General features: G+C 41.3%; 1 protein-coding gene across 3 annotated transcripts in view; it reads left to right on the forward strand.

The window, feature by feature from the left end:
• LOC121453675 (centrosomal protein of 120 kDa) overlaps nucleotides 1-25,453 on the forward strand; it is a 58,574-nt gene that overhangs the window by 8,684 nt on the left and 24,437 nt on the right. For all 3 annotated transcript variants that reach the window (XM_041660598.1, XM_041660601.1, XM_041660597.1), the window contains 11 exons: nucleotides 3,402-3,550; nucleotides 7,787-7,984; nucleotides 10,027-10,254; nucleotides 11,225-11,441; nucleotides 12,659-12,836; nucleotides 15,193-15,342; nucleotides 15,938-16,120; nucleotides 19,322-19,418; nucleotides 19,505-19,657; nucleotides 20,396-20,485; nucleotides 25,050-25,142. In XM_041660598.1, the coding sequence (XP_041516532.1) occupies nucleotides 3,402-3,550; nucleotides 7,787-7,984; nucleotides 10,027-10,254; nucleotides 11,225-11,441; nucleotides 12,659-12,836; nucleotides 15,193-15,342; nucleotides 15,938-16,120; nucleotides 19,322-19,418; nucleotides 19,505-19,657; nucleotides 20,396-20,485; nucleotides 25,050-25,142 (1,736 nt within the window). The remainder of the gene's footprint in view (nucleotides 1-3,401; nucleotides 3,551-7,786; nucleotides 7,985-10,026; nucleotides 10,255-11,224; nucleotides 11,442-12,658; nucleotides 12,837-15,192; nucleotides 15,343-15,937; nucleotides 16,121-19,321; nucleotides 19,419-19,504; nucleotides 19,658-20,395; nucleotides 20,486-25,049; nucleotides 25,143-25,453) is intronic.

Consider the following 25,453-nt stretch of genomic DNA (forward strand, 5'->3'; position numbering starts at 1 on the left):
TAAGTGCGGAGCCATCTCTCCGACCTGGATTTTACTTTTGGCAGTGTCTGTTCTTTGGGTTTTAGTAACTGCATGCTAAGTCGGTGGGTTTTGGTTCTGGTTATGTTACATATCCCATGAAGTCACACTCAGAAGAGATTCACTGTTATTGGTGTCCTTTGAGCTTTGCCTGTTCACCCTTCCTTTCCCTCAGGTCCCTGGTCATGTTTAGGTACATCCAGAAAACTCATGTGATGGATACTTAATCTCCAAAGACCTGAAGGAAATTGGAGCTGGGCCCTTTGAGAACAGACTGCTGCCGGGCTCTGCTGTATGAACGACGGATTCTGTTCATGACCAATGGATTCCTGTGTCACCAAGGGGGTGGGTTAGCCTTAGAGTGGGGCTGTCTTTGAAGTCACTTCTGCTGTCACGAACTCCTTCCCAGTACTCTGCCCTACACTGCCTTAAGGACCCTGAAGAATCCCCATTAATAAGGGTCTTAGTTTAAAAAAAAAAAGTCTCCTCATGTCTTCCTGCCATGAGCATTGTCAGGCATTTTTTTTCTAACTTCTCTAGTCTCAAGTACTGTGATCCAATAACAGCAGGTGTACTAGGACAGCTCCGATGTTTCTTGCTGTCTGTGTGGCTCTGTCTCTCATGTCATACCCTGGAATCATATTTTCTGGCACAGGAAGATAATCTGGTTTTTATCTTTTTTTTTTTTTTTTTCTTCGAGACAGGGTTTCTCCGTAGCTTTTTTTTTTTTGGTTCCTGTCCTGGAACTAGCTCTTGTAGACCAGGCTGGCCTCGAACTCACAGAGATCCGCCTGCCTCTGCCTCCCGATTGCTGGGATTAAAGGCGTGCGCCACCACCGCCCGGCTGGTTTTTATCTTGTACTGCCTGTGTTTCAGCTCTCAGTTCAGCCATTTCTCTAAGGATCTTCACTTCCTTTTACTAAGAAAATGTTTAGAGGTAAAAGCTCAGGTATTAGGCATGTCAGCTGCTATTTTGTTATTGCTCTCAGACCCATTTTGTGGGCTAAGTTATGTAATGTGTATACATGCATTTAATACACATACACATGTGCATTTGTTTGAATACGTAAATAGTCTTAGTCTGTGCTGCTGGAACGGAATATGGACTGGTTAATTTCTCACATTTCTGAATGCTTGGAAGGCTGCAAAGATACCAGCATCTGATGGGGATTATTGATGTTCTTCATATGAGAGTCACAGGCAGGCAGGAAATGCACCCCCTCTGCCAAGCCCTTTTATGAACACAGCTAGTTCCATTCTTGAAGGAACTGTCTTGACTTCTCCATCTCATTACTTTTAAAAAAAGATTTGTTTATTTTTCTGTGTGTGAGTGTCTGCCTGCATGTATGTGTGTGAATGTTAGCTTGCATGCATGTATGTATGTGCAGTGTTCTTCGTTTTCAGAAGAGTGCTTCGGATCCCCCAGAAGTAGAGTTATAGACGGTTGTGATACGGCCTGAATCCAGGTCCTCTGCAAGAACAGCCAATACTCTTAACCAGTGAGCTTCTCTTGAGACTGAGACTGTGATCTTAATACCATTATCACAGTCATCATTAAGTTTCAACTCCTGAATTTTGGAAGAGATACACATGAACTATAACTTACATAATACCTTTTTGTATATGTTTATTCATGTTTTTAATATTGCATAGCTTGTATTCAAATTGAAACTTTTAATTCCTTTCTGTGTCATAAGATTCATTCTCATTTGTCTTTATTTCCAAACATACAGGTTGTCACTTTGACTGTGCTTTCTTTTTATTTTTCTCCTGTTTTGAGACAGTCTTGCAGTGTGGTATGCACTGTGTAGCTCAGGCTGGCCACAGATTTGTAACAGCTCTGCTTCAGCGTCCTAGTGTTGGGGTTAGAGCGTGAGCCGCTGTGCTCAGCCAGAGAAGCCTATTACCAGTTCTGTTTTACCTCCTGAGCTCTGTGGGCTTCTCTCACCATGACTACCCATGTCAGAGTGCTTCATGTGTCCAGTAGCGTGCTAAGTGCTTTGCTTTCAGCGTTTAATTTGATCTTCAACAACCACATAAAAAGCTTTGTGGAAGGGAAAAACAAAGACTGAAGAACATACAGTTTTCTGATACAACTAAAAGACCCTGGGATTGGAATTTCAGCGTTTGGCTAAGTGTCTGTGCTCTTAATCGTGGGCCATTCTCAGCCAGTGCTGAGTAAACACACTCCTTTGGGGTGGGCCCCTAGAGGAGAGGCCTGCTTGCGGATGGTCTGAGAACATAGGTTTTCATCGGCCATGAGACATTTCCCCCTGTGAGTGCTCACTTCCTGCGTTCCCCAGCACTATTACCTAATTTTAGTTTGTGACCGTCTTGCTCTTTTCCTTCTTTAATCAGTTTACAAGTTTCCCAACACTATCTAATTTTTTCGCACTGACCCGCATTTGACTGGGATGGTCTCTTCTCAAAAGTTTTTGATGGTTTTCCCATACTCTTAAAAAACAAAACCATAAAAATTATGTGAGCAAACTCAGTGTGCCAAGCTCTGTCCTCATGGCTCCATAGCTCTTTCTGTAGTCAGTCCTCACTCGGGGGTCTGTCTCTCCTGCCTCAGTTCTTTGTTCTTGTATTAATAGTGGGCACTGCACATGCTCGGCAGGTGTCCTGCTGGCGAGCTGTGTCCTCAGCCCAGGTTTTGTATTTTTTTGTTTTAACACATTTTCTTAGTTGCTCAGGCTGGCTTTAAACTGTCCCTGTGGCTCAGGCAGGCAGGCCTTGGATATGGAGTCCTTTTGCTCCCTCCATATCTGGGATTCTAAGCTACTTCACGAGGCTTCCTCAACCTTCATTTCTCTGGCTTTGTTAACTTGCCCGTGCTGGCTCTGTTACATACTGCCCTCTGTGTGGAGCATGCCTTCCAGTCCTATGGTCTCTATTCATTTACCCAGCCCTCAGCCAAGTCTAGCATACTCTTCACTCCACAGTGCACAGTTGATAAAGAAATGAGCTGTGCATTTCTTCTCTGTGTGATCCATTAAGTGACTTAAAAAACACTTTACTTCAGAATACTGTTTCTATGTACAGAAAAATAAAATTAAAGCTTCCTAGAGGAATCCTTTTGAAATACTGTGTCCATGAAAATGGCCAATTTCTTAATTATAAGTAGAATAAGCTTTTAAATGTTTCTGATGGGCCAGGCACTGTGAGACGGACCTGTGATCCTAGCACACATGAGGTTGAGACAGAATGATTGTGAATTCAAGGCCATTTTAGTCTACATAATAAGCTCTGGGCCAGATTGGGTAACATAGTAAATTTTGAACAAAACTGGGCTATATCACAAGATCTTATCTAAAAATAATGAAACAAAATAGTTATGGGGAATTACAGTCTAGTATAATTTTGTTTTTTTGTCTGTAAAGTTCCTGCTGGCCTGTCTGGAGTCGACCCGAAGGACGTTGTTGCTGTGTTGAATGAGGAGGGAGGCTACCATCAGATCGGACCAGCAGAGTATTGTACTGATCCCTTTATTCTGTCAGTGACCATAGCATTTGCCACCCAGCTGGAGCAGGTACGGTACCCCTCAGATTAATGATTTTATCAGGAGTTTGGAATCAGGTTTGACCTCTGTAAACAGTTGTATTTACATGTGCAAACCCACATAGACAAACACTTCTCACACATGCTCAAATAAGTACAAAAGTCTTTTAAAATGTTTCATGCTAGCAAACATTTTTTGCTATAGATTTTGATATGTTTCAATATGTTGGCAGCAGCAGAGACTGACCATCAGGCAGCGTTTGTACTTGTGATGAAAGGGACTTCTACATTTGCTTTTTTTTCTCTGTGTAACTTTGGACCCTGTCCTGGAACTCATTTTGAAGACCAGGTTGGCCTCGAAGATCTGCCTGGGTTCAAAAGCCTGTGTCACCACCACCTGGCTACATTTGCTTTGTTGAACAATAGACTTTTTGAAGAAATTAGCAATGCCAGGAACACTTGGGTCGGGGATTGCATTTTACTTTGTTTATATCATCGCAAGCGTTGGCCTATCGTCAGGGGCGCTAGTAGAGGATAAGGTGTTCTGTCAGAATCAGAGGACTTTCTTACACTCAGCAGAGTGGACAACAGAAAATCTGGTTTATTCTCTTCAGCCTTTCTTACCCATCCTTAGTTACTTTTCTATTCTGTGATAAAACCGTGAGCAAGGCACCTTACAGAAGAGGGTTTATTTGGGTTTAAAGTTCCAGAGGGATAGGAGGCCATCGTGGCAGGAGGACATGAGAGGAAGTGCCAGGTCTGCTGGTAGGAAGCAGATTGGTGATTTTTGTGCACAGGAACAGGGAAAAGGTGGTTGTGCCTGCTCCCTGGCTACCTTGTTTCCAGTTGGGTGACTCTAAGGTGTTGAGTGTCTTCTCTCAGCACTTGCTCAAAGGCGGGGAGATCGCATCTAGACAAACAAGCTTGCCTTTGCAGAGGCCGAGCAGCCGCTGAGGAAGGTTATGCCGAGAGCTCACAGGATCATAGAGGGCGGCTGCTTCAGGACTGGATGACTAATCGTCCTTCCTTCTTAAAGTCTTGAAAGCTTTGAATAAACCTCAGTGTCTCTGAATTCTAGAATGTTAAAGAATATCTCATTCTCTGCCTGTAGTAGAAATTACTTGGAAGTTAAATGTACTATGAAATATATAAAAGCTGCCATAATACATTTTTATCTTTTTTTCATCAGTGAAAGAAAGTAAATACTTCTTCACTTAACTAAACTCCCCTGAGGTAATCGTTGTCAAGAGAAGTAGCGAGGTCCTCCAGACACTGTTTTGTTCTTACAGGCAGCCGTCGCTCAGATGGGCGCTGTCCTGCGCGCTGCCCTTTCAGTGTTGTTAGAGCAAGACGGAGACGAAACAAGCCATTTCTCCAGGCTTCACAGCTAGCCTGAGACGTGGATGCTGGAGTCTGACTCCAGAATTGATGTTCTTTACAGTTCTATATCTCAGTTCATGTGACTAAAATCTTCTCGATTAAACAAATTATATTAAAGTGTAGGTTAAAATAATCAGTGTACTTTTATTGAATGTTAGATTCCAATGCTGTGCTGTAATTATAAGAATTGTCATTTTTAGATTTTTTTCAAGTATGAACTATATTATAACATTAAAAATAATTTTTAGATTTATTTATTTGATACGAAAGAGTGTTTTTCCTGTGTGCATGTCCATGTACCATTTGTGTGCTTGCTGAGGCCAGAAGAGGGCGTCAGAGTCCCTGGGATTGGGTAATGGGGAACAATCATGTGGGTGCTGAGAATTGAACCAGGTCCTCTGAAAAGCAATGGCTACTCTAAACCACTGAACCATCTCTCTAACCCTGTATTATAATTTTTTAGCCTAACAGCACATTTTACTTAAGTTTCATTTCATGACAGTGTGTAATTTATCCTCCATTTTCTGTGATATCTGACTGTATTTAAGGCATTTCCTACTGAGACATGAAATGTTCATAATGAATATTAAGAATTTGTTAGAAAATGTTTTATATCTTGCCTGATGTGCTGGCTCATCAGTGCTTGTAATCGTAGCACTTGGGAGGCTGAGGCAAAGTTGAGACCAGCCTGGGGCTGCGTGAGAACCTTGAAGGGCCTCTAGCCAGCACAAGCATGGCAAACACGGCCCTGGTGGCAGGCCTTGCCCTTCTCCTCTGTTCCCTCCCGCGTTCTTAAAAACCATTAGAGTAATTCCTAAAGCTGCCTACCAAGGTCTGTTTCCTTATCTGGTCAGTTTGTCCTCTTAGACTGACTACCAAGGTCCAGCTATCAAAGTATTGAAGCCCAGCAATCAGAAGCCCCCTCTGGCTGACCTAATTAACATGCACAGTTAAAATCAAACCCCTCATCCTAATGTGGGGTTTCCCTTTTCCCTTTATAAATCACCATTTGCCTGTGTGCTTTGTCCCATCTCTGTTCCTCTGGGAGAAATACCCTGCTCCCCTCCCTGTTCCCTTCCGTTTCTCCCTTGTCTTCCATCTCCCATCTTTGTGTCTTATTTCATTCCCTTTGTCCCTCTGGGGCAAATCTCCTTTGTGCTGAGAACGTGGTTTGGGGTCCTGAGCTAATATTGATCCCTTCAATCTCAGGAAACAAAAGATGAGAAGGATGATGTTTTCTCTCTTATAAACAAAAATACCATCTTTTAGCCACAAAAGTTAGCGCTAAAAGGTGACATTCCTATTACATTATGCAGCTACCAATGGTTTGGTCTTAAAGCTGTTTCTTGTTGTTTGTTTTTAAATAAAGGACATGTACTAAGATGTTAATATATTGACTAGTTTGGATTAAGGCTTTTAACATTTTCTCATTTATACAGTGCCACTTTTGCTAGAATAAGAATCAGATATAAAGTATATGATAATAAGAAAAGCTTAATTTAAAATACTTGACTCCTTTCAAAAATAACTTCTACATGTTCATGTTGAATGAAATGAGAACCTGAAAACAAGTCTTTTGTCTCTTTGGACTTTTCTTTTGTTAAATTAATTAATTGATTATTTAGTGTCTCTTGTAGCCCATGATGGCCTCAAACTCAGTGTGCAGTTGAGGATGTCCTTGAACTCTTGACACTCCTGCCCTCACCATCAAGTATTGGAATTACAGGCTTGCCTTACAACTTATTTGCACATTTAAAAAAAAATCAAGTTGGGTAACTGGGTGTAGTGACACATGTCTGTAATCCCAATATTAGGGAGGCAGAGGCAGGCGCATCTCTCGAGTTCAAGGCCGCCTGGTCTACGCAGGAAGTTGTAGCCCAGCCAGCACTGCACAGTGTGACTCTGCCCCGTCCCCCAAAAAGATTAGGGGCTGGAGAAATGGGTCAGTTGTTGAGAAGACTCACAACTGCCTATGGTTCCAATCCAGGGAATCCATTGTCATTTTCTGGCCTCCATGGGCATTGACTACAAATGGTGCATTTACATACATGTAGGTAAAACACTCACACACCTAAGGTGAAAGTAAATAAATCATTTAAAAATTAATCAGCTTAGTAATTTGGTGTTGTGAGGTGCTGTGGACTGTGTTTCTGGCACATGGCCGCCTGCACGGCTAGCTTTATACCCGAAATAATTACATGGCATCTGTATTCTTTTAAACACTGCTTGGCCCATTAGTTATAACCTCTTATTGGCTAGCTCTTACATATTGATCTAACCCATTTTTAATATTCTTTGTAGCCCACGAGGTGGCTTACCAGGGAAGATCTTAACCTGCGGCTGTGTCGGGTGGGAGAATCATGGCGACTGCCTGACTCGGCTTCTTTCTCCCAGCATTTTGTTCTGTCTACTCCGCCTACCTAATTTTTTGTCCTATCAGGCCAAGCAATTTTCTTTACTAGTTAACCAATGAAAGCAACAGATAAGATACAAAACCCACCTCCATCAATTTGGGAGCAGTTAGAGAAGTAAGCAGTATGACTCATGCCTAAAACCCACCACTCGGGAGGCTGAGGCTGGAGGATTGTGAGTTTCAGAGCAGCTTGTGACCATATCTCACAAAGAACCAAAACTGGGGCTGTGACTCAGGTGTAAAGCACTTACCTAGCATCTCTAAGACTTTTAGTTTGGCTCCCAGCAGCACCATCGAAAGAAACCACTAGCCAGAAAGAAAGAGAGAAAAAAGGTAATTTGGCAGAGACTTTGAAATTTTGTATGGTTAATTTTAAGACTTGAAATTAACATTCTTGGAAAGATTTTTTAGAGTACAGCAGACACATGTGGAGTGCCCTAGATTCTAATGTTCTTCTTTTCCTTACATGCTTAGTTAATTCCATGTACCATGAAGCTTCCAGAAAGGCAACCTGAATTTTTCTTTTACTATTCTTTACTGGGAAATGATGTTACAAATGAGCCGTTCAACGATTTGATCAACCCAAACTTTGAGCCCGAGAGAGCGTCTGTTCGCATACGCAGCAATGTAGAGGTTCTGCGTGTGTACCTGGCTCTCCATTCGAAACTGCAGGTCAGTGCCTCAGCAAATTGTTTCCTACTGGAGATGTTTTTAAAGCATTAAACATAAAGTTGAGCTTAGCCCTAACCTGTATTGTGTTTTAGTAGCAGAGATGGTTTTGCTTTAATTTTTTAGGTATTAAGTCATGAAGTTATTGAAATCACAGTTGCTTCACAATTTATGGATTAACACATTACTACTCAGTTACTAAGAGATAAATCGGTTATCAGTGTTACATAATAAGAGGTAGTTACTTAAAGCTAATTGAGCCTGTGCCTGTAGGCAGAGTGTTTATATTATTAGTGGAGGTGGTAGCTGTCTGTACACAGATTGATTCTTTTTTCTTTTTACTGTTATGTGCATTGGTGTTTTGCCTGCATGCAGGTTTGTGTGAGGGTGCAGGATCCCCCGGATTGGAGTTGTAGACATTTGGAGCTGCCATGTGGGTGCTGGCAGTTGAACCCGAGCCCTTTGGGAGCGCAACCAGTGCTCTTAACCTCTGAGCCATTTCTTCACCCCTCACAGATTGATTCTTGGTGGCAGAATTTACATTTTTATAAAAACCTGCCCACAAGTGTTTTTTTATAAGTACATTTCATTTGGATCCTGTTTAAATACAGATCTTGAGAGTAGTAGAAGTCACTCGGCTCTGTTTTATGGCTGTTGGCTTTTGATCAAACAGGTGAGTAGGGTATGCGATCCATGCATAGTTACACAGCCATTTATAAAGCCTCAGCTGTTAGACTCTATTCTGGGTGGCTCATGAGAAGAGGCATTACATGTTAGGGTACTAAACTTTAAAGGTGGTTCTGTTAAACCCAAGATATCTGGAAGACTAGAGACTGTATAACATATTAAAATTTGAGAAAAAGCACTTTTAGTTTTATTCTGTATCATAGTCTTACCAAGACCTTTGACTTACCTGCTTCTAAGGACCATTAAAGTTATAAAGATGCTTTGTTTGGGAGCTGGAGTGGTTAAGAGTGTGTTTCTCAGCTGTGAGCTGCCTGGAACTCCAGCTCCGGGATACCCCATGTCGCCTTCTAGACTCAGCACATGCACTCACGTGCGCACATACCCACACACAGACACACTCATGTTTGAAAATATTTTGTTTCTGGCGTATGGCCGGTGAGGTTGCTCAGAGAGAAATGTTTCTCCTCTGAAGCCTGGCATCCAGATTTAAATCCCCAGAACCTACGTAAAGGTAGAACAAGAGGTGTCTCCATGAAACTTTCCTCTGCCCTCATATACCCACATATATATCACACATGTGTGTGTGGGCACACACACACTAACAATGAATAAATTAAAAAAAATCATTCAGTAACATTGACTCCATAATAGTCCAGTAGTGACTTTATTTCTACTCTTCAGAAGATGCTAACCTAGATGAGAGACAGCTGTGGCTAGAAGCATTTGCTTTGCCACACAATCATGAAGACCCATGTTTGGGTCTCAGCTCCCAGATAGGTCATTAGTGGTTTCACACCCTGTAATTTTACCATGGGGGTGGGCACAGGATGACCGCTATGGCCTGCTGGCTGCTAGCCTCACCAAAAACATGAGCTCCAAGTTCAAGGAGAGACCTTGCCTCCAAAGAACATGGTGGAAGTTGATGAAGGTGGATGCAGTTGCACTCATGTACCCACACAAAGGGGTGGCCCTCCACACACTCAGAACGAGAAACGGTGTTTCACAAAGAAGTTATACCCACTAACACAAGACTCATGTACCCACACAAAGGGGTGCTTATTACTGCTGGCCCTCCACACACTCTGAGAACGAGAAACAGTGTTTCACAAAAGATGTTAAACCCACTAACACAAGACTGAGATGCAGGCCAGTTATGGTTGCACCTATCTGTGTTACCACCCTCAGGAGACAGAAGCAGGAGGACCAGTGTTAATCGTCATCACTTGAAGTGATTTTGTGAAGGTCAGTAAGGTAGCCCACTTCCTGCTCTCATTCTGTGACCTGTTTTAAAGTTTATGGCATTTAGGAAAAGGGGAAAATATAAAGTGATGTTTTGATTTTTTTCCCCCTCATAATAGATTCATCTCTGCTGTGGAGATCAGTCACTTGGAAGCACAGAAATACCTTTAAATGGCTTACTGAAGAAGGGCAGTACAGAAATCAACCAGCATCCAGTCACAGTCGAGGGTGCGTTTACCCTTGACCCTCCGAACCGAGCCAAGCAGAAGCTTGCGCCTGTTCCTCTGGAGCTGGCCCCGACAGTGGGTGTGTCAGTGGCTCTGCAGAGAGAAGGCATCGATTCCCAGGCAGGTGGTGACTCTGCTTTCGTTCGTCACTTTCCCCACTGTCACTCATGATTACACATTTGAACCTTTGTAGAATTCCTTGGCATACAAGTCTTTTATTCTTCACTGGCGCCCACATATTACTGTATCTTCTTTCTGCATCAACTTTCGGAAAGCATGGTGACTCTGCTTGGCAGTTTGTGACTGTGCATAGGGACAGTCTTCTGTAGTGGAAATCATGTCTTCTGCTCCCAGCTTAGAGCTATTTACTGTGCCAGACAGCAGCCAGTGAGGGAAGGCGTGTGGTCTGGAGTCTGTAGTAGTGCTCCTTTGCTGGGCTAGCCTCGGCTACAGTGTGAGCTTTGTTCTCTCCTTGACTCTTTTCTTTTCTCCTTTCTTTCTTTCTTTCTTTCTTTCTTTCTTCCCCCCTCTCTCTCCCTCCCTCCCTCCCCCCTCCCTCCCTCCCCCTCTCTCTTTTCTTTTTAATTTACCCAAATGAACTTTATTGTGTCTATCCGTATAAACAACTATATTGTTCTTTCAAAGAATTTATATGTAGGTTACATATAACCTATATTGCCTATAAAGACAGGAAAACTGAAATGAGAGTTTAAAAAGTGTGCACATGTAAAGAGAAGAAGGGTGGAGAGGGACAAAAGAGTGGGAGAACGTCACCCCAGATGTCTGGGTTTGCTGCCATTGCTTGTCTAGGTAGGAGTAACTGTTCCTGGGGTCACATTGTAGGCCTCTTAGCCATCAGGATGCATTTTGGTACTCAGCTCTGGATATTATATTTCCTTCCTGTTCATCTTCCTTTTTCTGGTCCTAGATGCTTTAAGGAAATTTGCAAATTATGAAGAAAAATAGACTAGGAATGTCCAGACTGGGAAAGGAAGCATGTACTTTCTAAAAAAGCAACGCCAAGTTTTTTGTTTAATTATGAAGGAAAGTGTTTTGCAAATTATACTCTATTTTTAAAAATTGTTTTTAGTCTTTAATTGAATTAAAGACCCAGAATGGACATGAACCTGAACATTCAAAGAAGAGAGTTTTAACCCTCATAAATGAGAAGACACTCGCTGGACCAAAATCACCAAGTGTGTCCCCTCTGCCACCTCAAAACCAGACTCCTCCAGTTAAGGATGACGCAACAGAAAGTGAAGTGGAGAGCCTGCAGTACGATAAGGATCCCAAGCAAAGCGCAAAGGGTAAGGCGTGCTTTTCGCACGCACTGACAGAATTGGACTCTGCCGTCATTTGATAGATGGCTGAGAACATTCATGGCTGGCTTAGTGAGAACTGCAGAACTTTATTTGGGAATCAAATGTGTGAAGATACAGAATTTCCACTTTAATGTCACTTTAGCCTACTAAACTTTTAAATAAGGGTTTGATAAATCTCTGCTTTTTATTGTCAGTAGTCGGTTCAAAAGAAATAAAAGAATATATATCTTTCAAGTAGCTTTGTTATACTAAAATTTTAGAGAATAGAGCCATTAATGGCTTCACAGTAAACTTTGTAATACGAGAGTTTGAGAATCTGTGTAGTTTATTTTTTAGATTTGATTTCTAATTATGTATAGTTGTTTGTGTATGTATCTGCACATGAGTGCAGGTGCCCACAGAGATCAGAGGCATCATATCCCCAAGTTACCGGCACTTGTCAGCGGGTTCTGGGAATCGAACTTGTCTGCAAAAGTAGTATGTGCTCTTAACCATCACTGCGCTATCTCTCCATCACCATATGTTTCTACTTTCATAAAGATGTTGTTTCCATTACTAAGGCTCCATAGTTATAACCAGTTGTATAAGTAGGCAGTGTGGACTAGGAGTCTAAGCTCACCTCCATCACTGAGTAACTGTGTGACTTAGTCACGCATTAAGCATCTCTGGTCCACAATAGGATTAGATTACATAGCTCTTGTCTTTCTAAGATATAACTTTTATTGACCTATTTTCTATGTGCAAATCACTCCAATTAGTTTATAAAAAGTCTTAAAATTATATCTGCAGTAAATCTTGTCTAACCCTTCTAGTGATTGGATGTCCATGCACAGGCTCCTCTTGAATGTAGTCTTTGCCTGACAGGCTTTGAGCAGACATTGTTGCTTCTGTTCTGGTTGTTCCGAGGTTTTGCAGTATGTGTTGAGAGTAGCTTTACTCCCACTGTGAAACCCAAGTTGACCTTAAACTTGTGATCCTCCTGCCTCAGCCCTTGAGGAAGGAATTCCAGGAGTGTTCTACCATGCCTCACCCCAACTTTTTCTTTATGTAGTTCTAGAATAGGAATTTGGCAGTATAGAGCAAACCACTTTTTAAAATGCCCGTGATAGACTCATTTCATGTGTTCACAAAGCAGACCTGTCACATTCTGTGACTGATGGTATATAAGATGACAGCTTTAATTGTTTTAATGTTTCCTTTAGGCATTAGTTCTGTACCTGCTTCACAGGCCCAGCCAGTGGCCACATCCAACGCGTCAGAAGTGGTGACATCAGGACAGAAGATTGCTGTTCCAGCAACATCACATCACTTTTGCTTTTCAATAGATTTAAGAAGCATCCATGGCTTAGAGATTAGTTTTCCAGTCAACTGCATATTGAGGTGTGGTTTGATTTCATTCTGGGAAAAATGCCTTTCATCTTTAAGCAGTGCCAAGAAATGTTGCCAAAGAAAGTGCAGCTGTTGTGAAACCAGTGGCCTAAATGGCAGTAAAGCATCCCGATGACTAGGTTTGAACTGGAGTGGCTCTGGGAGTGGGTACCAGGCTTACCTATTCTGTTGTAATAGTTATAGGCATTTATAATCATTTATTGATGCTGCCATTTAAGATATAATTTTGGTTGCTTATTTTCTGGAAAGAGGCACTACAGGTGGAAATTGTGGTTTGTATTTGATTTTTCTGTAAGACTGTATTACAGTGGATGCTGTTTTCCTGACACTTGCATCTTATAGCTGTGAGTATAAAAACCATGCTTGAACTTGAAATGAAGTATGTCCATTCAATAGAAAGAATTACTGCATATAATCAGTTAAATGGCTTTATACCACCGTCTATTTTAAGGCTGCGTATTCATAGGCATTTCAGACTGTGATAGAAGTTAAACATACAGTGTTGTGACTGGAGGCATGCCTGAGATCAGCTGCAGAAATCAGTTTACACTTGAGTGCAATTTTTCATTTGACTCAAGTTACTTCTGCACCTCCCATCCTTGGCTATGAACGATGCACAGAAGCAGAGACCCAGCACTGGGTGTGGTCGTGAACTCATGAATGAAAGTTTTCCACCTCTGCTCAGTTCTGCAGTTGATATACAGAATGCTTGGGATTATTACTAAGATGCACCTATTGAGACACAGAAGACTGGCAAAAGATTGTCTCTCAAAGGCAGCTTTTCTCAAAGGGTTTGCTTTTTTTATTTTAGAAATAGAATTATTACTTATTTACTGTTTGTGTTTTCTCTTTTTTGTTTTTTCGTTTTGCTGTCTTAAGATCTTTGCTGCTGCAGCAGAGTATGGTTTTAGTACACCCAGAGAGGATGCTGGCCAAGGGCATAGACATAGGTACAAGGCTAGATATATGAGAAGGAGCCTTACACAGTCCCATTTAGAAAGCACTAATAGTAATTTTTGCATTTTGCTGTCAGGATCATTTGATTAATGGTTAACTGCCCACATTATATCAATGATGTATCTGGTATTAGGGTACATAAGAGAAATTGATCAGTTTAGTAGGATGGCACATTTAGAAGTGAGCCAGTACATGAAGGAGAATAGTATTTCATTTGGTAAAGAAAGAGAGAGATACTATTCCAAACAGGAAGCACTTGGTCATGACCTCTTTGGCACTTGACATGGAGTTACCGGATGCTGGATTGGTGTTTGATTCGTTAGAGTAGTGGCCTTTTGTTTGTTCCCTTTGACAGCTATATCATTATGCTCTACATATGCAGCTGTAATGGGATTTGGGAGGTAAGACTCCTATTTGAAAATACGTGGAACCTGCAGGTCTGCTGGGATACTTTTCTTCTATAGTGGGATGGTAGGAGTTGAAATCGCAGGACATAAATAACTCTGAGATAACTTGCTTCAGTGGGTCAATAATTATATTGGATTAGGGTGATATACAGGATATAGTTTTTGTAGGGAAATCAGATTTTTACTATTTGAGTTTGTTTGATTATAGTTTCATATATAAATAACAAGATGAACTAAAGAATAGCAGCAGGGTGAAGTTTAAGCAAGCATTACAATATCTGTAAATTTGTGTATGAATTCAGAGTAAGGCTTACATTTAATCTCATGTGGTTTCTATGATGAAAAGAAGAAACTGTGTCATTCATTTGGTGTGTACATAATAGGTTTGATCTCGTTTGTCTTAATTCTCTGTTCAAAGACAGAGTACTAAGAAGTGTCCTTTTGGCATTGCCTAAGGACAGCAGTTCTCAAGCTGTGGGTCACAGCCCTCTGCAGGTAGAACTACCCTTTCATAGGAGTCCTGTATCAGATAACCAGCATATCAGATATTTACATTACGACTTATAACAGTAGCAAAATTATAGTTATGAAGTAGCAACAAAAATAATTTTATAGTTGGAGGGGTCACCACAACATGAGCAACTGTATTGTATTAAAGGGTCAAAACATTAGGAAGGTTGAGAACCATTGGCCTACAGGCTTTTTAGCCCATACATAACAGGACATTATTGTATAAAGGAAAGTAGGCCTTTAATATATGTTATCATTCAGTATATCAAGCATTTCTTGAGTGCCTACTATATGTCAGAATTTGCTTGTTCCTAGGATTGTCAAGATAAAAAGGATATGCTTTAAACCAGTCAGTCTGGTGTTTCTATCTTACTTTAAAATTTATATTGGCTCATAATATATACTTTTACAAACATCTGGTCTTCCATGTCATCTGTAGACTATACCAAGACTTTGCATTTCCTACATTCTAGGTACTCCTACCCCTTCTTCGGCAGTGCGGCTCCTATTATGACTAACCCTCCTGTAGAAGTTCGGAAAAACATGGAAGTTTTTCTTCCCCAGTCTTACTGTGCATTTGATTTTGCAACTATGCCTCACCAGCTGCAGGACACCTTCCTACGGTAACATAGTCCTCGCAAATGAGATGCCTTTGCTACGTGAATCTGTACAATCTTAAACCTACAGTCATAGCTGCACTGGAGAATCCAGGAATTAGTTTATTGAGCCAGCAACATCTATCCTGGTGCAGAGCTTAACATGGTTTATTGTAAGTCCCAGCTTAGGTGTTGAAGTGTTGGGGGAATCTGAGGAACGAGAGAGCCTCGCCCGGAGTAAGAATATTTGAGTTTGACCATTGAGCCACCGAGCATAGTGTATTTTCTTCATTTTCATTTTAGTTATGGGAAATAGATTTTTCAAGGAAAATTTAGGTCTATGAAATCTGCTTTTCTCAGAGTATCATGTTCTTAAAGGAAGAATGAAGGTTAGCTTCAGATTCTGTAATGACTTATGAAAATAATAATAATGTTCAAAGAGTTTTCTTTATTATTTAGAGATACAAAGACAAATATTTGTTCTCTGGGGAGCTGAACCTTTAGCCATTGTGTTAAATAACTTCCCAGGTAGCAAAGTCTAAGTATATGAAGGCATTCAAAGACTGTCATTGGGAAGGAACTGCTTCAGAGTTGTAATTGTGGACACGGTTTCTCTCCCTAGGATCCCACTGCTGGTGGAATTGTGGCACAGGGATAAAATGAGTAAAGACTTACTCCTTGGGATTGCAAGAATCCAGCTTTCTAACGTCTTGTCTGCAGAAAAGACCCGGTTTTTGGGCGCTAATGGTGAACAGTGCTGGCGGCAGACTTACAGTGAGAGCGTGCCTGTTATCGCGGCCCAGGGGTAAGCCGACAGCGGTGCCCACTGTGCTCCTCATGCTCGCCATGCATCTGCCTAAGAACCCACACCCTTGGTCCTGCCTATCTTCCTTCTGGCTGCTTTTCTTTTACCTGGGGCTGTGTTTATTGTTTGCTTATTAGTTTTTTGATGCCCATTTACTTAGAAAAGTATAAGAATGTTTGTAAATATGATATCATGATTCTTATTCAGACTGCTGAGTGGTTTGTAAATTTTACTTATTGTTTGTGAGAGAAAAGGAGTACGTGTGTGTGTGTATAGAGGTCAGTCTGTTCTCTCCTGCCACTTGTGGGATATGGGGATTGAATTCAGATTGTCAGTCCTGTGTATAGAACCTCCCAGAACCATCACTGCCCCTAGCCCAGCAGTTTTTCTGTTGTTGTTTTTTGTTTTTTTATATATGTGTGTGGGTCTGATTATATGTGTAAACCACATGTGGGGACCAGAAAAGGGCGTCAGATTCCTTGGATCTGTAGTTGCGGACTGTTGTGAGCTGCCTGATCTGGGTGCTTGGAACAAAACTTGGGTCTTGCAAGTAGCAAGTTCTCTTGACAGTTGAGCCATCTCTCCAGCCTTTTAGCCTGATGATTTTAAAAAGGACCTGTTATCTGTTCTCACTATTAGAATGCTGGGGGCTTGTCCAGGGCTTTGTATACATTGAGCTGAAGCTCTGCTCCTGAGCTCTAGACCAGTTATTAAGATCTGCTCTTTGATTTCCTTATTTTAACGTAAGTTTATGATATATTTTGTGTTATTTTTCATTAGAAATGCTGTGATCTTTTTTTGTTGTTATATAACGTTTATTGCACTTTGAGGAAATCAACTATGAAACAGAAAAGGTCAAACTTCACCTAAGTTTTATTAATATCCTCTAGATAAAAACAACGCAGCAGATCTACTCCTCAGCTGTGATTTTTTTCCACTTGAAAATGTTTTAAAATTTGCCTGAAGTTTAAAGACTGATATAAAGGCTAGCTTTCAGTGACAGTTATTAAATTATATTATCATGAATGGCTTGGGATATAGCAGTGATAAAACACTTGTCTGGCGTCCACAGATCCCTGGCTTCAGTCACCAAAACCTAGGAAAGAAAAACAATAATACTCTGGTTAGTTTCTGACAGCTTAACACAACCTAGAGCCATCGTGGAGGAAGGACTCTGGTCAGCTAGGTCTGTGGGCATATCTGTGTGGCACTGTCATAATTGCTAACTGATAGGAGAGCCCAGCCCATGTGGGTGGTACATCTCTAAGATGATGGGCCTAGAGCGTATAAGAGAGCTAGCTGAGCATGAGAGAAAGATTTGGTGAGCAGCACTCTGCATGGTATTTTCTTCAGTTTCTGCCCGGACTTCCCTCAAAGATGAACTGTTATCTGTCAGCCAATAAACCTTTTCCTTCTCGAGTTGCTTTGGGTTATTGTTTTATCATAGAAGCAGAAAGCAAACTAGAGTAATGTTTCTTTTACTTGAACTTTATTGCTATAGTGAAAACATGTTTTCATATTTTAATTGGAATTTGTCAGATTACTTTTTTTGAATTAACAATAAAAATTGAGGTCCAAGTTAATATTATATACCATTTATCCTTTAAATAAAAACCTAGTGAGAATATAGAAAAAAAATTTCCTTTAGATAAAAACCTATTGAGAAGATAAAAAGAAAAAATAAGATTGAGCAAAAATTTGAGATCTAAAAGTACCGCTAAAAATTTCCCTTTTATTCTTTTCCACCCAGAGTCATATCCACAGACTGGAAGGTTTGTGGAAAGCTTCCTTCCCTTTGTGGATATGGAACAGCGCCCAGAGAATCAGTTATCTGTTAACAGAGAGCTCATTTTACTTTCATTCTTGTTACAGAAAAAACTCTCTTAAAGCTCGGCCTTCTCTTCTGCTGTCATAAGAAGTATTTAATCGAGTCATTAGTTGAAGCTGTCTTAATGCTTCTGTAGTTGTTTTTTATTGCTCTGCCTTGTATAGAGAGAAGTTGTAGATTCACCTGAGAACTTGTTCAGTTGTGTTGAAGCTTTTTCCTTGAACATAATAGTGTTTTGCTTAAACATTTTTTCTTTTACTTTGTGTATGGCATGGCGTATATGCAGAGGTTAGAAGACCACTTTGTGGAGTTGGTTTTCTTCTGGAGTCCAGGGATTCAGTTCAGGTCATGGGCTTGGTGCAAGTGCCTGACCCTGCTAGGCTGTCTTTGCTGGCCTGAGTACTTCATTTTACATCATTCATTTCTTTTTTTTTGTTTGTTTTAAATAGTAAAATTGGAAGACAAAATGTGGGTTTGGTTACTTAAAGGGCCATTGATTGTATGAGAAGTTTATCAGAGTTTCATTTTTAGACAATATTACTTTTTTTAGTTGCTATAAATAATATAGTTCTGTGATACAGAAGATGCTAATTATGACAAATAGCATATAATTGTCTTAAATGGTTTAATTTGAAGCACTGCTTATATCCAGGAATAGATGTTTGTATTCGTTCCAGACAGGAGGCAAATTGTGAATAACTTACATAAGCAAGAGTGGGGCTGCTGAGTACATCTCACTGTGTAAATCCAGTAAGTGTATGTTAGAGGCAGCATAAACCCATCATTGTGCCGGGTGTAGTTCAGTGGAAGAATGTTGTGTGCATAAGTCCCTCGCTCCCCAACAAAACAAAACTAAGGAAAAATCTTACTTAATGTGTATGACATGAGAAATCCACTCCTAATTCAAACAGGAAAAAGGTAGAACTGTGAGTGAGCATACATGTACATCTGCAGAGGAACAGAGGATAGGAAATAGGTGCAGCATGGCTGCGCACGCCTTTAGTCCCAGCACTCAGGAGGCAGAGGCAGGTGGATCGCTGTGAGTCTAGGGCTGGCTTGGCCTACATAGCAAGCTCCAATCCAGCCAAGGCTAGTAAATATCCATTAGCAATAATTATCAGTGGACTCTTCCGGTTTTTACTTCACCTTTTCATTTTTTCAGAACAAATACATAACCGTAAATGTAAGTATTAAGATATTGTGTTGATCAAGTAAAAAGCGCATGCTTGAGAAGTCCGAAGGCCAGGGAGGCTGGCCCAGTGTGAACAGCAAAAGTGAGATGTGAGAAATGTTACTCCCATGTGCTACAGACTAAGGGAATGGAAAGAAAAATAAGTTTCTGTGAACTTGAAAAATTCCCATTTTATTTGTAGGTCAAACAACAGGATACTAGATCTTTCTTACACGATGACCCTGGAAGACTATGGACTAGTGAAAATGCGTGAGATCTTTGTGTCCGATTCATCTCAGGTAAACACAGGTGTCATCAGTTTCTCTAGCCAGGATCTCAGTGTATATGGAGGTGTCACGTACGCTTTTTTTTTTTCACATTGCAGGGTCTGTCTGCTGTGCAGCAGAAGCCATCTTCCCCCCTCCCAGCTCCCGGTCCTTCTGAGATCCAGAAGGAGCCTCGCGAGACCTTAGAGTACAAGGCTGCACTTGAGCTAGAGATGTGGAAAGAGATGCAGGAAGACATTTTTGAAACTCAGGTAGATTGAAATTGTATTCTAAAATCTCTGTTTCATCTACCGAGTTTATTTTTTCCTTTTACAACTGGTTCTTCTTTCCATGTTCTTGTCTATCTTTCTTTGACTATCAACAAAACCTTTTTTTTAAAAGATTTATTTTTATTCTTTATATGTACGCATGTGTGTTGGTGTGGGTATGTGCACACGAGTACCCACAGAAACGAGAAGAGGGCATTGGATCCCCTGGAGCTGCAGTCTCAGCTCTTAATGGTGCTCTCTCTCCAGCACCACAGAGGGGAGCTGCTTACTGGCTTGCTGTACATGACTTTCTCGCCTGCTGTTTTATAGAACCCAAGACACCAGGGATGATACCACCCACAATGGGTTGGGTTTGTCCACCTCACTCACTAATTAACAAAATGTCCTACAGTTTTACATACAGCCCAGGTTTACGGAGGTATTTTCTTAACTGCGGTTCCTGCTTCTCAAATGAGTTCAGCTGTTTCAGTTGATATAAAACTATGCAGCCCAGAGGCCCTGGCACTCTCTTTTGACCTCATTGAGCACCAGGCAGGCATGTGGTACACAGACAAGTTTGTCGACAGGACATCCACACACATTAAAAAAAAAAAAAAAAAAAGAATAAAATAGAATGCTTTAAATGACATTGATAATCAGTATTAGTTCCTAAACTGAAAACTTCTTTTACTTATTTGAAATATTTGCCCTTTTCAAGTGACTATTTTCTTCCTATTACAGTTAAAACAGAAAGAATTGGCTCACATGCAAGCTCTTGCAGAAGAATGGAAAAAAAGAGACCGGGAAAGAGAGTCACTAGTGAAGAAAAAGGTAAAGAAAAAACTTGTGTAAAAACTGAGGGAGGGGACGGAAGCATTTGTGTTAGGAGCTTCTAGATGCGTTGCAGTCTTAGGAAGGAACAAACTTTTTAGTTCCCAGCACACAACAGATGAGTAACTAAGGAGCCTTGAGCATAGCCAAAAGAAAAAGACACTTTAAAGTCTACTTTCCTAAGAAATGTTCATCTAAACGGGCCTGCACATGTCTTAAATACTGTCTTCCTTTATTTTTGAGCTTTATATAATAAGAATTGTGGATGGAACTCATGTATTGCCTATTATTTAATTCAAGAGTGCTGGACAGTAGGTTTTACTTTAAGACAAGCTAAGTTCTTCCTTGGACCATTTTTTTTTTTATGCTATTGAATTTTTTAAATATTAAAGTTTGCAAAATTCAAACTAATTTGAGAAATTAATGAAGTTGCCACAATGGAATAAATCCAGCTTCTGCCTTTGCCTTCCTTAAATAAATTGGTTTAAATATCATGAAGTTAAAATGAGAAAATTAGTAGTACCAACCAGGCCGTAGTGCGGTGGTAGGCAGACATGACTAGCATGCATATGGCCTCATGTTCAGTCCTCAGCATTGCAAAACACGGGACAGAAAGCTACATCTGGGAAGTTTTGGTTTGCTCTTGTGTTGGTGGTACAGATTCTTTTCAGTTGACGTTTTTATTGGTTTCCATGTAAACTACCATGACTAGCACCTGAGCTTGAGTGTATAAACCCAGGGCTACTTAGTAACTCTTCAGAAAGCCCCGACTCAGAGGCTGTGTTAGAGCACCTGTGTAGCAGGGACTTAGCATCCTGGGTTCCTTCTCTTAACACCACACATAAAGAAATGAAATTGGAAATAAGAGCAAGTAGGTTTTAGTGCTGCCTTGTACTCCTCACATTTAAAGGCAGATGTGGAGTGGTTGTCCTTTCATCCTAAGTACATTTTTGAAACTAAAGATTTCATTTGTCTTAAAGTGCTCTATTGTGGAAGCATCTTGTGACCTAGGAAGCGCCAAGATTTGTGATTGGTCTTAAAAACTGTACTGACCACCGTAAAATCAAGTGTGTGTGTGTGGGGGGGGGGGGCAAACATCTTTTCTCTGGTATGAGGTTCTTTAAAGCTAATTTCTTTGAGAAGTTCACTATAGTATTTTTATGTACTGAAGTTCACTATAGTATTTTTATGTACTGAATGTTTGAGGCTTTTCTGTCATTTTTTTTCTAGGTAAAAAAAAGTTTAACAGTGTATAACTTCTTTAATACTTTTATAGTTTACCTGAATGAATGGTGTACATCAGGTGCTATTCTGCATTCTGGAACAGAAGACAGTAACTGTATTGTCTATGTTCCTGACATTTGGATGATGACCCCAGTTGAGAAAAGGGGATTTTAGAAAACCTTCTATAAATGAAGTTTTTTTTTTTTTTAAAAAAAAATATATGTATAAAGATATAGGCAATTCAGTTTTTATTTAAGGGAATAGTTATCCTGATAGATGACATCCTAAATGGCGTGGTCCTAGAAACCAGACTAGGATGACATGGGAATGAGGAAATGACAGAACTACAAACAAAAACAGAGGTTGGGTGGGCTGTGCTTGTTCTGATGAAGCCACGTGGTCCTTTTGTGTGTAGCCCAGGAGGAAAGGTGAGAGGTCTCTGTTGTAGAAGAGCAGTCTCAGGCTGTAGTCATCCAGGGGGAGGGGGCTGAGATTGCTAGTTTTTGTATACACTGGCCAATCATTAGTTAATGCATTGGGGTCCTTGACATGTGTCCATGTCAGCAATCACATCCCAGGGCTTCCTCCGTTCTTTACACATTCACCCACGGCATCCTCTGCCTCCAGAGAAGTAAATGAGTTATGGAGAAGAGAAGGAGGAATGAGTTTTTTAAGAGCTGAAGGGGTCCTCGTGCTGCCCTACAATCTCAGTGCTTCCTCTACTCAGTCCACTCGCTGACTCCCACAGTCCTTACGGCCACGGCTTTTCTCTTACTAGACAGAGCCTGTTCATCCTCTCCCTGTCTGAGCGATTCCTGTCTGTGGAGACACTGGGCTTCCTTCTCTGTATGTCTCTCACATGCTACTCTTGACTCGTCTGGTTCCTGATTTTCATGCCAGCTCCAATATCTCGATACTGGAATTGATTGACTTGTTTCAGGGCCCCATCCTTGTGCGTGTTCTTTGTTCTGTCTATCCTTGCCTGTTTGGTGTATCAGAATGTGTACATTATACACACATGTGCAAGCTCTGCCTTTTCTGCTTCCATTGCTGACCTCTGCCCTGGCCTCTTAGCTGCCTGTGCTGCGCTGACTGCTGAGTGTCTAGGATGCATCTCAGGTCCAACATATCTAAAGCCACGGTTTCATCAGCCTTCTCTCTGGGTTTGCTCCACCTGACTCCCATGTAAAAATAAATGACTTTATCTTTTCCTTCGTTGTTGAGACTTCAAGCAAGTCATCGCTAGTTCTCCTTTGAGCCTAGTCCACTAGCACACCTTTGGCTTCACAATCAGAAGATGTTTTGGAAAATAACCAATTTCCCTCCCATCCCTCACTATTTCCTTGGTTAAAGCTATCATGTCTTGCTTCTAAGACTGTAGGTTACCTTTTTTCTTCTCTCTCTTCCTCTCCTCTCCTCTCCTCTCCTCTCCTCCCCTCCCCCCCTCCCCCCCTCTCCTGAGAAAGGGCTTCTCTGTGTATCCCTGCCTGTCATGGACCCCGCTCTGTAGGCTGGTCTCGAACTCATAGAGATCTGCCTTCCTCTGCCTCTTCCAAGCACTGGGATTAAAGACACACACCACCATCACCTGACTACAGTTTACCTTTTCTTTAGTGTCTCTTTTTCCTTCCTGGCTTCTTTACCTTGTCGTGTTCTTGTCAGCCAAAGAGCACATCTTTAGCTGTGTACTCTCCTGTGTTGAAAACTCAGCGTAGGCTAAAGTGGAGCTCTTAGCAGAACATAGAGGTATTATATGATCTGCACCATGGCTTCCTCTTCTACTGCTTTTTTCTCCACCACACTGGCATCCTGTAACTCAACACTTGATAAGTCTCCCCCTTTTCTAGGAATATGGGGAACATTTTCCCCTGAAGATGCTTTTGTTGTCTACTCTGAATAATCTCAGCGAAGCCTTCTCTGACTGCCATATCCAGTAGTGCCCTTTCCTGCCACAGACACCACATCTCTCCTGGCTAGGCTGTGCTTCTTCCTGATCCTGACTAGCACTAGGTCTGCACTTGTTTATACTCTGTCTTCCCCAGAACACAGATTCCACTTGACTTTATTTTGCCCAGTATATGTTAGGTATATATACCTAACTAAAATAAAAGATTGTGATTTGAAGTTTTCATACAAATTTTGAGTTTGATATGTTTAAGGTAGAACTGTATATCTGGAATTATAAGAAGTTTGACTTCATGATATAAATTTGGGAGGCCTTGGTATATGGGCCAGTAGGGCTAGGTGCCATTGAGAGGTTATTGCATGAGAGGGACAAGCATCCTGAGATGATGCTGGTGTGAACAGAGATATTTCGGTATTTTTAGATTATGATTTGGTTCGGTTGTGCTTGCCATAGTTTACATAGGTCAAAGCTAAACATTGAGATGGGAGTTTGGTTGTTGTGTTGAGGTGTCAGATTTTGGAAATTTTTCTTGCCACCAGTGTGGTGACTAGCATTTTTAAGTAGCAAAGGGGATTAATTATAGACTGAGCCTGTAGACACAGCCTTCCCTAAGCTTTGGCAGTGCAGTTATTGGTGCCTGAACCAGTAAGGCTGCATCTGGATATTATATTTTTTTAAAAGATTTAGTTCAGAACCTACAGTCTGTTTCCATTAGATTCAAGGCGTTAAAGAATGTAGAACTCAAAGTATGTGAAGCAGTTGCAGTGTGTGTTGATCTTGAAGAACAGCCCAGAAGGGAAGAGAAGGCTGTCACAGCGTCAGATATGTGGAGATAAGAGTTCTCCTCTCTATCCGAGTGTAGAATCCTTCCACTTCTGAGAGGCACTGCAGCAGGCACTTACCTGCCTCGGGGAAGAGGGGTCTGGAGATGCCTGGGTTCTAGAGGCTGGGTGATAACGAGGGCAGAAAAATGGCTTTGGAAAGTCCCAGAGACAGATGATCAACTAAGAGAATGGCAACTCCTCCACACTGAGTAAGCTGAGCTGGTAGCTTTTTATTCTGAATAGAACTCGATTCTCAAAACCAGACCTGGGTGTGGTGGTGTGCGCCTCTCCAGCACTTGGGAGACTGAAACTCGGAGAGTTCATGGCCAGCCTGATGTTCATAGCAAGTTCCAAGACCTGTCTCAACGAAAATACAGGTCTTGGGCCGCTAGTGCCCGTGCACAGGACTTCACCAGCACCTTGGCTTCTCAGTAGGAGAATGCCCAGTGCAGATGTCCTTGCAGAAGATTCCATTTTCAGGAGATGGAAGAATTTATGCTTTGAATTGGTACATGTTTTATGTCTCTCTCTCATTCTCAGATCCTTATTTACTGAAAGGATGTGTTGTCTTGAACATGAAGAAGATCATTTTTCTTTTTCTGTGTTTTAGGTAGCTGAGTACAGTATCCTAGAAGGCAAACTTCAAAAAGCCCTAACTGAGCTAGAGAACCGAGAGCAGCAGCTTGTCAGTGCGGAAATGGAGGTACCACTTCTCTCTGAACTTGGTTCCCTGGGTTGTGGAGTCCGTACTCTCACTTGTTCCCTGCAGAATGTGGCAGGCGTTGGATGAGTACTGTGTCAGACATGGAGACAGCACTGTAGAGCTGGGTAAAGCATGTTAGGATGCTCAGATTCAGCAGAAGAGTGGCTGTCACTCAACCACTTTTCTCACCCTGCAACAGTGGTTTATGTTCTTTCCCATTGTGTGTAAGAATTAGTATTTTCACTGCTTGGAGAAGAGCAAGTGGGGCCTATTGAGGGGTACATACCCAAATGGGTGTCAGAGGGAAAAGA

Source organism: Microtus oregoni, unplaced genomic scaffold, assembly GCF_018167655.1.
Source record: "Microtus oregoni isolate MIOR12 unplaced genomic scaffold, Mior012 000011F_ref0000422, whole genome shotgun sequence".
Taxonomy (NCBI): domain Eukaryota; kingdom Metazoa; phylum Chordata; class Mammalia; order Rodentia; family Cricetidae; genus Microtus; species Microtus oregoni.